The sequence below is a fragment of the Meleagris gallopavo genome, chromosome Z, assembly GCF_000146605.3.
Source record: "Meleagris gallopavo isolate NT-WF06-2002-E0010 breed Aviagen turkey brand Nicholas breeding stock chromosome Z, Turkey_5.1, whole genome shotgun sequence".
In the NCBI taxonomy this organism is placed as follows: Eukaryota; Metazoa; Chordata; class Aves; order Galliformes; family Phasianidae; genus Meleagris; species Meleagris gallopavo.
Window position 1 is genome coordinate 8,599,158 of NC_015041.2, and position 12,809 is coordinate 8,611,966.

The 12,809-nt window shown below is 36.8% G+C and overlaps 1 protein-coding gene across 1 annotated transcript in view; it reads right to left on the reverse strand.

Annotated features, from left to right (window-relative positions):
• The window catches only part of ZFR (zinc finger RNA binding protein), a 31,458-nt gene that overhangs the window by 9,331 nt on the left and 9,318 nt on the right, over positions 1–12,809 (reverse strand). The window contains exons 6-14 of the mRNA XM_031557227.1: positions 12,137–12,328; positions 9,546–9,846; positions 8,423–8,616; positions 7,829–7,948; positions 6,611–6,756; positions 6,073–6,235; positions 4,552–4,757; positions 4,153–4,303; positions 2,825–2,966 (exon numbers count right to left, since the gene is read on the reverse strand). Coding sequence (XP_031413087.1) covers positions 2,825–2,966; positions 4,153–4,303; positions 4,552–4,757; positions 6,073–6,235; positions 6,611–6,756; positions 7,829–7,948; positions 8,423–8,616; positions 9,546–9,846; positions 12,137–12,328 — 1,615 coding nt within the window. The remainder of the gene's footprint in view (positions 1–2,824; positions 2,967–4,152; positions 4,304–4,551; positions 4,758–6,072; positions 6,236–6,610; positions 6,757–7,828; positions 7,949–8,422; positions 8,617–9,545; positions 9,847–12,136; positions 12,329–12,809) is intronic.

Sequence of the window (12,809 nt, forward strand, 5' to 3'; positions counted from 1 at the left end):
AAAAAAGGAAACTCTTGTAATATTTAATCTGTGGATTTTTGCATCTGTTTCACGTTGTAGGATTAACCCCTTAATGACTATTTAACTAAATTCAGACCCCCAACCTACCACCCTGTTACACTAAGGCACAGAGTTGAGTTAATTTACAAAACTCAATCATGAATTATCACCCTATGTAACATATTTATAACTGGTCTAAGTATAAGGGGTTAATCTTCAGTTAGACATGCTGTGTCCACACTACTTCTTCATTAAAAGTTAACAGGTATATCAATTTCGTAGCATTATTATGCGAAATACATATTACCCAGTCAACTGTTTCAAAACTAGTGTGAACACTGCTTAATTCTAGAAGAGAGACAAGGACAAGAAGAAAAACAAAACAAATAAAAAAATAAACACAAAGTAACAGTAGATGCTAGGACGATGCATCCAAACCCCCTTTCTTTGTAAAGTATGGCAGGTGTGACAGTGAGCTTTTGAAAACCTTGGTCAAAAATCCTTCCGATGTCTTGGCAGCAACCCCTGACAGGAATCAAGTCTCTTTGCTAGAAGGCTTTGGACCGGGGCTATTAGCTAAGGATAAAAAAAACCCACGCGCACACATGTATGCTTTATAGATATGTACACTTTGCTTGCTGAAGGAAAGATTCCACAGCAGGGGTTAGAACACTTCAATTATATCAGATTTGGGAAACTGTCAAACGCAGAGCACTGTAAAGAACAGTAGCTATGCGGTTAACAATTTTATATCGCACCGTATTTTTTTTATCATGTAATAGGATTATTATACATCAAACGTAATTCTTCTCCATGTGTAAGTCTCAGTCTCATCTTTACTCAAACTGGCTCTTCCGGTAAAGCCTTCCTTATCACCTGAACTAGCTCCCCAAGCGAGCTAAAAAAAGAAAACTTGTAACCATTGTTAAGACACAGAGCATGAGAAGCTGCAGTAAGAAAAAGAACACAAACCACGCACTGTTATAACTCTGCAGCAAATAAGCAGCAGTCTTCATAATAAGGCCTTCTTTGCTGCAACAATTTGCAATTCAGTCTTCTGTTTTCTTGTTTCAAGAGTGAACTTTACTGAACATCTATTTCATACTGCTCAGTGTCTTGGAGAGAAATCTAACTTGATTTTGCTTGCCCAGAGGCAGTACTGCATTCAGCAGTGAATAAACTCACAAGTGATCATTTTAACTCAAGAGTGGGTCAGACAAAAATACAAATTTGTTTCCTTTTGGAGGCATAAATTGAGGAATTAATTGTAGGCATCTTATTTTTATTTTTAGCTTGAATAATGTAATTTTAGACCACAAGCAATTTAATTGCAATTGAGTACTGTGGTAAAATCAATACTACCGTTTTTGCATAGCACATTAACATGGTGTTTAAGGTTAAATTCTTTTAACGATTATCTGACTTAATAATCAAGGCCATTAAATGAAAGTATTCTTATAAACTTAAGCAATATGCAAAGTCAGATCGAACAAAGACCAACCAAGAGTCACATTACACTTAAGATTGCCAAATCCTGAGTACTACTGACTGGATGTGACAGTCCACGTACAAAGCATTTATAGGTAGCTATGATAGGCACAGCTTAAAAATCATGTACAAAGTATTCTTAACTACTCTTCAGAAGGCATCCGAACTACAGGAGACATCTGGAATTTTCTCTGATTACACAGGATGATTTTGTTAACTAAGTTTGCTTATGATGCACTAGTCACAGTTACAGTTACATAACTAATGCAATATAAAGACCTCAAGTATTTTAGAGGACATGTAATGATGAGATAAAATAAAAAAACTGTAGCTTATATCCATATGTATATACAGAAGCACATATATACATAAACGTACAATTTTTTCAACCTGCATGAGAAGCATTAAAATAATCTCAGACCTCCTATTTGTAGGTTCATTGTCAAACACCAGAACCGTGTCTGCCATGATGTCTTTCAACTATGAAAGAACAGGATTAAAAGGAAACAAATGTTAATTTTATCTGACCCGTAGACAAAAGAACCAATGTACTGCAGACATTAATCATGCTTGTTGGCTTAAAAGCTTTCCGAGCTTTGAAAGTGTTACAGAATAGACCCTAAAGCAACACTGCTGGCACCAGAGAAACTGTGGACTTCAGAAACGTAAATTGATTTACGAACACCACCTTCTTCTTCAGCTCAGTGACAAGCTGTTTCTTACTGTACTAGTCTGGGTTTGCCAGTTGGATATGAGACTTATTATAATACCAGAAGCCTAAAATGTACTCAAAAAGCACTACAGACCAAAAAAACAACCTCAGAGAGCTGGAAAAAATTGCACTGTCTTTTAAAGTCAGAAGTGCTATTACCATCAAAAATATTACACAAGTGCATTTTAAGTGCCAATGCTAATTGGAATGTGTAAGTGATGGTAATACTGATCCAGTTTAAATCCAAAACTATGTGATTTGGTTTTCTAAAAAGATGTAATCTTTCTCTTAAGGCTCTAGAATGCAGTTTATAGCCACTTTCTACTGAATGCTTAGTTCTTCACTTAATCAAAATGAAGAGGGGAAAAAATAATCAAGCTTGTACCTTTTCCAGAAAGCTGAGGTTGGACATAAAGTTAGAATTTTAAAAAATTAAATAAATGCATCACATAAGTATTTATTTTAACCAACTGCTGTCTACCAAGACTGGTTATTGAAAAACAAGGTTTCAATCAGTGTTGTGCCAGCATGTTACCTTCCAGGACCTTAATGCCATCTTAAGCAGAATAGATAAACGTATCAAAATACATAGGAGAGAGGTAATATCTTTAACAACTTCCCAACCTCCTTCCCTCATGTTCTCTTCCCGAATGACTGGAGATGTCAGTGTGATAGTAACTTGCATTTTGGGTTCCACACATGAATTTAAAATTATCGCTGCTTCTGGGACTGCACACTTGATATCGTATTTCTCAGGACTTATTACCTAAATATTGGGAAACAGAGATTTCTATTAGCAGATGACCAAAGCAAGTATGGAGAAGAAAATGGACTTCAAAACATTTTTTTAATAGAAAGACAGAAATGCAGTAATAATTATACAGTGCAGGTACATGTATTTTCAAAGGAGTCACAGTATATTCAATTAAAAAGAAACCTATAAACACATAGATATATATAGATACGGATTTACTGCTGCCAAATCTGCTGTCAACAAGCACGCAAAAGAAAAAGCACTATTCATAAAGGGAATTCACATGCAAAGTTAGTTACATAACATGAATCTTAACAGCGTTTAAAAGAAATCCTCACAGCCACTTGAAATGTGAACGGAATATGCCTCCCGTTTGAATACAGCAGCCACAAAGCTGCAGCAGTTCCTCTCCTTCTAGCTCTCACTTTTACAGGCTGAGTACTGCTAGGGAGATTCTTTACTTAGCTGTCACAGCATCCTCAGGTAGGAACAAAGGGCCAGACACCCAGGGAAAATGTTACAATAACAAAACGGTTATTCTAAATTGTTTCTTGCTACTAGATTTAATAGTTCTACTTCAAGAAGCAACAGGCACATCAGTCACCTCCTTCCACAAATTAGAGGTGACTTCTTTGCACAGACAGGCCAAGGTGTACAATTTTTTATTCTTCTTGTTTTGTTACTTTGAGCAGGACCCAATATTATTTTCTAATTAATACGATCCTGCTAACACTTCTACCATGCTACTGATTCTGCCATGCAATTCACTGAATTGTACCAAAACACTGATTCTATGGCAAGACTTCTATAATGATGGCAAGCAGACTTGGTTTCAGTAGGGAGCAGATTTTACATTCATTACTTATGGAAGTATTGCAAATGTTTTATATGAATTCCACTGAACAGTCTAAAACTGCATGTTTGATTTGGTAATTTTTTTGTAACTAAAAGGCTACAAGACTTATTTTGTTAACTTACTTGTTGAATCTCAAAGCATATACACTGAAAAGAGGAAGGTCTTAATTCAGAACATTGACTTCAGGCAAACACTGGAAAGACTCAGAAAATCAAAAGAAACTAAACCTGAGCTAGGAAATGCAGCAATCAGCTTAAAGAACATGACATATTCTATGAACAGATTTTTTTCTAAAAACAGTATCATCTCATAAAAATTAAGTAAAATCTCAATTCTACTTACTGCAAGTTGTTTGGGAAGACTCTCAGCAATACGACAGAGTAATGTCTTTGAAGGCTTCTCAGCACATAACAAAACAAGATTGACGTTCCTATCTCCACGCAGTAGCAGGCCTTTAGCCAAAACGCCTACCCGCAAAACTCCTTTCAAAGCTCTGTGAAGTAAACTATAGTTAAAAGCTGCATTCAAAGTAGAATTAAAACCTTACAATTAATCCTGAAGATAGAAAAATGAAATACAACAGGACTATCCCTAATCCATTTGAGGACAGACTCAGTATCAAAAATCGCTATATCAAAACCTTACAAGAACAGGATCCTTGGAAACACCGAGAACAGTCTGAGGAAAAATATAAAATGACTTTTAAAAACAAAAGATGAATTTCTCAAAGAAGAAAAATACCTGTCTTTACTGCCGTCTTTTTTATCATCTCCCTCTTTGCTCTTGTTTTTTTCATTGTCAGTCATGTTGTCAGAAACAAGTTTCAAAGCACGCTCAGTAATAGAAACAATTTTTTGGACTGCCTGAAGTTCCTCCTCTGTTGGATATATTGCTGCATGTTTGGTCATCACATAGCGGTCATCAGAGGAGTCAGGGCGACGCAGAGGCTAAACAGAGGAAAAAGAGTATTTCTGAAATGTGTGCATATTACAAAGTTCACAGAATATTCAAATCTCAAATCACTTAAATGCAATAAAACACAAACTATGTCCCTAACTAACTAGCACTCCTCACAAACAAGCTGTGGTCCTGCTGAGCGTGAGGCAAGGTACTAACATGACAAATCTCAAGATAAACTTATACAGCGGATTTAGTAACCTTAGAATAACAGAATCACAGAATGGCCTGGGTTGAAAAGGACCACAATGATCACCCAGTTTCAACCCCCTGCTATATGCAGGGTCACCAACCACCAGACCAGGCTGCCCAGAGCCACAGCCAGCCTGGCCTTGAATGCCTCTAAGGATGGGGCATCCACAACCTCCTTGGGCAACCTGTTCCAGTGTGTCACCACCCTCTGCGTGAAAAACTTTCTTCCAGTATCTAACCTAAACCTCCCCCGTCTTAGTTTAAGACCATTCCCCCTTGTCCTATCACTATCCACCCTTGTAAACAGCCATTCCTCCTCCTGTTTATAGGCTCCCTTCAAGCACTGGACGGCCACAATGAGGTCTCCCAGGAGCCTTCTCTTCACCAAGCTAAACAAGCCCAGTTCCCTCAACCTTTCTTCATAGCAGAGGTTCTCCAGTCCTCTGATAATCTTAGTGGCCCTCCTCTGGACCCGCTCCAAGAGTTCCACATCCTTCCTGTTCTGGGAGCCCCAGGCCTGGACGCTGTACTCCAGATGGGGCTTCACAAGAGTCAAGTAGAGGGGGACCTCTCCCCTTCCTTCTCTCTGCTGGCCAACCCTTTTGGATGGAGCCCTGGGCAGCCTGATCTGGTGGGTGGCAACCCTGCCCACAGAATTTGCATTTGAACTGGACGGGCTTTAACATCCATTCTAACCCAAATCATTCTATGATTCTATGGTGATTCTAACCATTCTCTGGAACTGATGAACCAGCCACTTTTTACTCATACATCTGTCCACAATCAAAATGTTTTAGGTTGGAAATAATCTTTAGATATCAGTATTATTAGTATTTAGAAAATACTGTTCTATAATGCATTTAAATAGAAAGTAATGCACAAATCCATAATCACACGTATTTCATAAGAATCAGTATTTGTCTTTGAGGCATACTTTCTTCTTACAGGTGGACCTTTGTTGAATGACAGGTTCACATAATTTTTTTGTTTACTATCCAAATACTTTACTAAGAAACACTTGAGAAAATGCAGCACTGCGTAATTTCAGTCCTTAACTGTGACTCCTGGTAAGTAAGATTTCATTTTTTCCCCGCCTTAAGTTAAGAAACTCACAGCTGGTCCTTGGGGCTGAGGAGGCATTCCTGGTCTAACTCCCAGCAGGCCAAGAGGTCCTGGAGGACCATGAGGATATCCTCCATCTGGTATTCTACGACGGTCATCCCAATGATGCTGCTCTTCTTCCATTCTCCTCCAGTACATGTCCTCCTCGTATCGCCTGAAGTGTGTCAAACAAAGCATTCTCTTTACCCAGCCATTAGCAATTCCAAACACTGTAATGAATTCTTGGATGTCCGCTCTAACCCATTTCTAGCAGTCATCTATAAATACCAGGAAACTCCAGAAGGTAAATAAAAATGAATGCCTCTTTGAAAGTCAGTCTCTTCATGGCAAAGTAATTCTATTAAGTCTACATTTCTCAGAAGGGGTCAACACTACCAAACAAAAAATCCTAGAGGATTTTTTAACTATTTAACTCAAAACAAGTTAGTATAGAGCTCCCATAACATTCAAAAGCACCAACTCCAGAGGCACCAACTAATTTTAGATGAATTTCACTGCAGCTTCGTCTCACTGGTATAAATGCATTTACCTCATTTCCATCCTCCAGCGTTCTTCCTCTTCTCGTCTTCTCCAGTATTCTTCTTTCTGCATCTGTTTCCTCATCTTTTCTTCTTGAATTTTTCTTGCTCGAATGCTGGGCTTCACTTCTACTTGTAGATCTGGGTTTACTTTTTTCTAGTTCAAAAAATAAAATAAAAAGAAAAAGAAAATGTTGGTTTTCCTCCCATCTCATTGTTAGAACAGTTTTTCTGGAATGTTTAACACACTACTTTTGTACAATAACATCAAGAGGAATAAAATACAGTTTTAGAACTGCACTAAGTAGTTCAAGAAAAATGTTTCCATTACTTTGAAGAACGAATGTATTACAAATATCATGAATTCGTTTTTCACTTGCCTCAAGAACCAAGCAATTTAAGATGAAAATGCTTCATGTAATACCTAATAACTTGCTGTTCAATCTGAAGCTAGAAAAAAACCATTTCCTCCCTAATATTGTGTGCTTCCTGATACCCTGTTCCTGAAAGAACATATTCACAAATTACTGGAAACATTTTTCTAGTAATTCTCTTTTGTCCTTTTCAAGATTATGCACACCCATTACATCTCCAGTAACCACAGCAGATTCTTCTTACATAATTTTATAATAACCAAAATGCATACTGTACATCAATCTCTCTCCATTCATGACTGAAAAAAAACACCTACGTTTGTTTCTCATGTCTCTACAAAGGGTTTATGCTGTCTACCCAAACAAAATTATTCAGAAAATACCTATATTTTTATATATATAATATATATATAAACATAATACTGTATTTTCATATATAATTAATAATATATAATATATAATAATATATAAAAAACTACATTATGTAATTAATATATATGAAAATAAAACTATCCAGAAATACTCTTTTACAGTGTTTGAAATTAATGGTAAACAACATAGAAGAACCCTAATTTGCTTGCATATGTTGTACCATATTTTAACGTTGCAAATGTTCCCAAATATAGTGTTCAAAATATTAAAAAATAAAAATAAAAAATAAAAATGCATTTTCAGTCTGCTTAACTTATTTAAAAACAATAAAGAAAATCAACTAGAAGGTGAGTGTATTTCTCTACCTTTTCATGTGCTGTTTACTCAGAACACTTAATTTGGTAATCCTTAACGTAAGATAATGCAATTAGCCAGCTGACATGTGGCAGATTTTCAGATAGAAGCATAAGCATTTCTACTAACCTTATATTGGAGTCTGTGCCTCCTTCCTTTTAAGTGCATCTCCTTGGCATTAGGGTCATTAAAACTGCATTCACAAAGTTTGCAGTGAAAACGGATCACCTTTCCTTCATCATTTCTTACCTGGAAAATAAAATTATAATACATATTTTTATGGGTTTTGATTTTTAAATCCAAAACTGATGCAAAGATTAATTTAATTCAGTGATACTGGATATTGTCTGATTTCAACACATTAAGATATTTGTTTAAACACTAACTGAAATAAGACAAACTAGATCTTCTAGTTTCACAACCAAGCACACTGGTTGTGAAAAGAGTTCTTCCATTCAAAAGAACAGGCAGCTTCAAAGCTGAACATGAACATACTGAGTTGAAGTCAGTAATTGCAAAATATGAAAAACTGACATCAGATTCTGATCCTATACATTTCATCCCACTAACATGAATAGTGTCTCACTAAACTCAAAACAAAAACACACAATACAATAACGTAAGCATATAAACAAGCCTTTTCAGGTTCAATGTTTGTTTCATCCTGAACAATTTTTTTTACCAGAACATCTAAAAAACCACCACAAATTGCCATATTAATACCTCCTCTACATAGTCATGTCCCACTGGCTGGACATCACTTTGCAAGGCAGCAAGAGTTGTAGGAGTCACTGGTTCAGCTGCTGTGTCTGGTTTCACTTCCTGTGTTTGTACCATGGCAGTGGAAGTTGCTTTAATACTTTCAGCCGATTTCATTTCTTCTAGTTTACTTCCTGTTGTCTGAAGCTTATTGCCACCTAGAAATCAAAGTATTTCAATTTTTAGCTTTCATCAAATGAGAGTATGATTACACGTGATATGCAGACTGATGATTTCATTTGCAAGTATCAATGTCCTGCGCAAAGCATTATAAGTCTTTTAAAACTAATTAAAACTTAAATATGCTGAAATTACAATTAAACAGGGTTTTGTTCTGAATAAATATATTTAAAAACACCTAAGCTACTTGAACACTTAGTATTAGCTTTTTATTTTAGCATGAAAAAATTTATTGCATAAATGCAACTTACGTAATAGAAGTTACATAAGTAACTGCAATTTTCATCATTTTCATGCTTTTTTAAAAGTGACAGGAATTAGAGGAACAGTTTAGCAAAGATATTCTAATGATCTCTTTTCATCATCAGATATTACTTTTGTAAATGGATGAAAAAAAGTAATTAAAACCATATGTTTGTGTTAGCAAAGGTATTATGCTCTTGCTTTTGCAACTGCATGGAGTCTTTCCTTCAAGAGCAGGATAACCTTATTTTGGAACATCTGCTTCTCATCTCTGAAAGTCTGTCATGCTCGTTACAGAAGTTTCCATGCTACATTTCCACTACCATAAGGATGTTCCAGTTGCCCAGTTACCAACTACCAATGTGCTTGAACAGCCCAGGCTATAAGATGAAATTAGGGCCAGCTGGACTATAAACTGCTGTACTCCAGAAGCTACTACACTCTTATGAAGTATGAACAAGCTTCCAGGAAAGGCAGAGACAGGACAGAAAACATCATAAACTGTGAAGCAAAACTTTTATACACATTTTTCTTTTCACCTATCAGTAATTCTCTTAAATACAACAGAGTTATCCATGCATAGTTAACTAAATACACTTGTATTTGCTACAGTAAGATCTTAAAAAAACTATGGAATAGGTTAGGTTTCAAAATAAAGACTGACTTCTGTACTTGCCAACAAAGTTTATTTTCGGTGTAGATATTTTCTTTACTGCTATATTAGCAGCAGTTGAAGATGTTTTGTTGTTGGACGCTGTGTTAAGTGGTGTGTTTGCCGTGGGAGTAAGAATTTTCACTGCGGAGGATGCAACAGAGGAGTTCACAGTACTGCTGCTAGTTGCTATGCTTGAAGCAGAGGCAGCTGGTTTGGAAGCAGATGTGGATGTTGAGGAAGTAGCCTGGGTAACCACATTTGGTTCAGTTGAAGGAATGGGTTTGCCAAGTTTTGTGTGCAATTTTACTACCTATAAGAATAAAAAGAAATTCATATCACCTCCCTAGAAAAACTAGAAAAAATGAACTTACAGCTTATGGAAACTGTAATACAAACACGAACGTAACACCAAAGAAAAAAAATCAGTAATTAAAAAGTTAGCTACTGCTTCTTAACGAAAAGTGATCTTGGTATAAAAAGGACGGAGATGTAAAAGCTTTTGTCATCTGAAACTAGAAAATACTTATTCATCATCTCAGATTGCTTATTTTCATCACAAATCCATAGATTTACTCCAAAAGATATGTGTATGAGAACAGAAAGCCAATAAGCTAAGAAGGCAATAAAACAGAAGGAAATGTTTTGCTCAAATTGTTTCTACATCACTGCTTTGCTGCCTGGTTGCTTTTTCTTCTCTTCAAAAAGCACAGTTCATTAAGCTATTTTGGCTCCAAATTGCTTATAAATCAAAGTTATTTAATTCAAATTCAGGAACATCGTCTCTTTTGATCACTATCTTTTAAGAATGTTGAAAGAACTGCCAAATTACCTAGCAAATTCAAAGAGATTAGTTAGGGAAAGGTTGTTTCTTTTTTCTTTCTGTTTTTGTTTGTTTGTTTGTTTTGTTTTTTTAAATAAAGATCTGCAGAGACGATTAAGGCGGACGTGAGAGGAGTATTTCAGTGCTCCTTTAAGTTCACAGAAAGCGAAGAGGCACAATGCTTATTCTTAAAAGTAACGCTTAAGGTAGAATAGTAGTTCCTTCTACAGACAGCTGATCACCACTGGAGAAAGGAATATAGGGGGTTCATAAAAACCAAATACACACCATGAAAGCTAAAGTTTAAGAAAGATTTGAAAACAGCAAGAAAAGTCTGCTTTTATCTAAACCCGTAGACAATGATAACACGTATACAACAGCATACATGCACTTCTTTTTGTGCTTATTTTTTAAGTAAATCATAATCCCCATCAGAATACATATTGTCAGGTAGTGGAAGAAGTTTAAGCAACATTTCAAATGACTGTCTGAAGCAGAATGAACAAGGTTCTTCAGAGTGTACCAAAGTAATAGATTGAGATTTCAGTTTTACACAGATGGAAACCTAAATAAGCAGTGGCTAGTGACTATCTATAGGGCAAAGAAAGCTACATCCAAATGTATGAGGACAGTACGTACCATACCTCATGTACATATGTGATTATTGAGTATAACTCAAAAATTTAACATCTCAATGTATTTATAAAAGAAAGAATACTAGATGAGTTAATTAAAATTGTACTAACAACTGGACTAACAAAAAAATTGTATTTAAAAAACTTTTAAATCATAGAAACAGAGGAGCATAAAATTGCTTAGGTTGGAATGGACCTTAAAGCTCCAACCCCCCTGCTACAGCAGTTATCACCCACCAGATCAGGTAGCCTAGGGCCCCATCCAATCTGGCCTTGAACATCTCCAGGGATGGGGCACTCACAGCTTCTCAGGGCAGCCTGTCCTCCCAGTGCCTCACCATTCTCTGAATAAAAAGTTTCCTGCAAAGATTTAACCTAAATCTCCTCTCTTTCAGTTTTAAACCATTCCTCCTTGTCCTACTACTATCAGACTGTGTAAAAACAAAAACTGTAAAAACAGGTCTCCCTGTTGTTTATAAGCTGACTTTAAATACTGAAAGGCCACAATGAGATGTCCCCAGAGTATCTTCTCTGGGCTGAACAAGCCCAACTCAGTCAGCCTTTCCTCACAGAAGTGCTCCAGCTCCCCGAGAATCTCTGTGGCCTCCTCTGGATCCACTCCAACATTCCATTTACTGCTGTACGGCCAAATTCAAACACAGGTCACAGGGGTTCACAGTGCAGCCTGTACTCTATAATACAGAATTCCTACCTAAGTGCACACTTCCCAAATTTTTCCAAATACTCACTATAAAGTCTACTACAGCATGCTGCTCTTGCTCCTGCACGTTTTCTTTGCAAGAAATGCCAAGGAATGATGACAAAGACAACTACAGAAAATAGTCTTGGAAAGAGTGAGGAGGAACATGTCCTCGCCCACTCTCTTCCCCACCTTAGTCAACATCTTCTTCCTATGATTTTCAAATTTTCCAAAACATCCTTTTCTCACTGATGCACTGGAAATATTTTTCCCCTCTTCTGCCAACAATGCCCTTCTAATAGTGAGATTAAATATATGTTTGAAAAAAAAAAAACACAGAACAAAATATTTTTAAACAAAATTATTCAAATTGTATTGTTTCTGCTCATTTTCTTCCCTCTAAGATGAGTGGGAAAATCTACAAGTGACAAAAACAAGTTCTTACTTTCTGATGCTTGGCTCCACGGATATGGGCAGCATATGCATCTGCTCCTGTACAAGACACATCACAAAGCTCACAGCGCAACTGATTCTGAGTTCCACGAGCAGAAGTGCTGTTGTTACTGGTGTTCTGGGATGCTTTCAACGCTGCTTCTTTCTTCTTGTGTTTCTGACCTTCTAAGTGTTCTTTGTAAGTCTGTTTAAACAAATAATACACACACACTAAGCTGCCTTTGTATTTTTGGCCATCGTTTGTGTGAACACACATAGTATAGAATGCAGCATAAAATACATGCTTTATGTAAGAAACAGTCAGTATGCTGAGCATTTCCTTCATATGGCAAGCTCTAAGGCATAAATAAACCACTTTTAAGATTAGGACATTTTCTTCTCTTCCAATAGAAGTCCATGGAATCACAGAATCACAGAATTGTAGGGGTTGGAAGGGACCTCTAGAGATCGAGACCAACCCCCCTGTCAAAGCAGGTTCCCTACACCAGGTCGCACAGGTAGGCGTCCAGGCGAGACTTGAATATCTCCAGAGAAGGAGACTCCACAACCTCCCTGGGCAGCCTGTTCCAGTGCTCCGTCACCTCACCGTGAAGAAGTTCTTACGCACATTCGTGCGAAACTTCCTGTGCTGCAGCTTATGTCCGTTTCCCCTCGTCCTGTCTCCA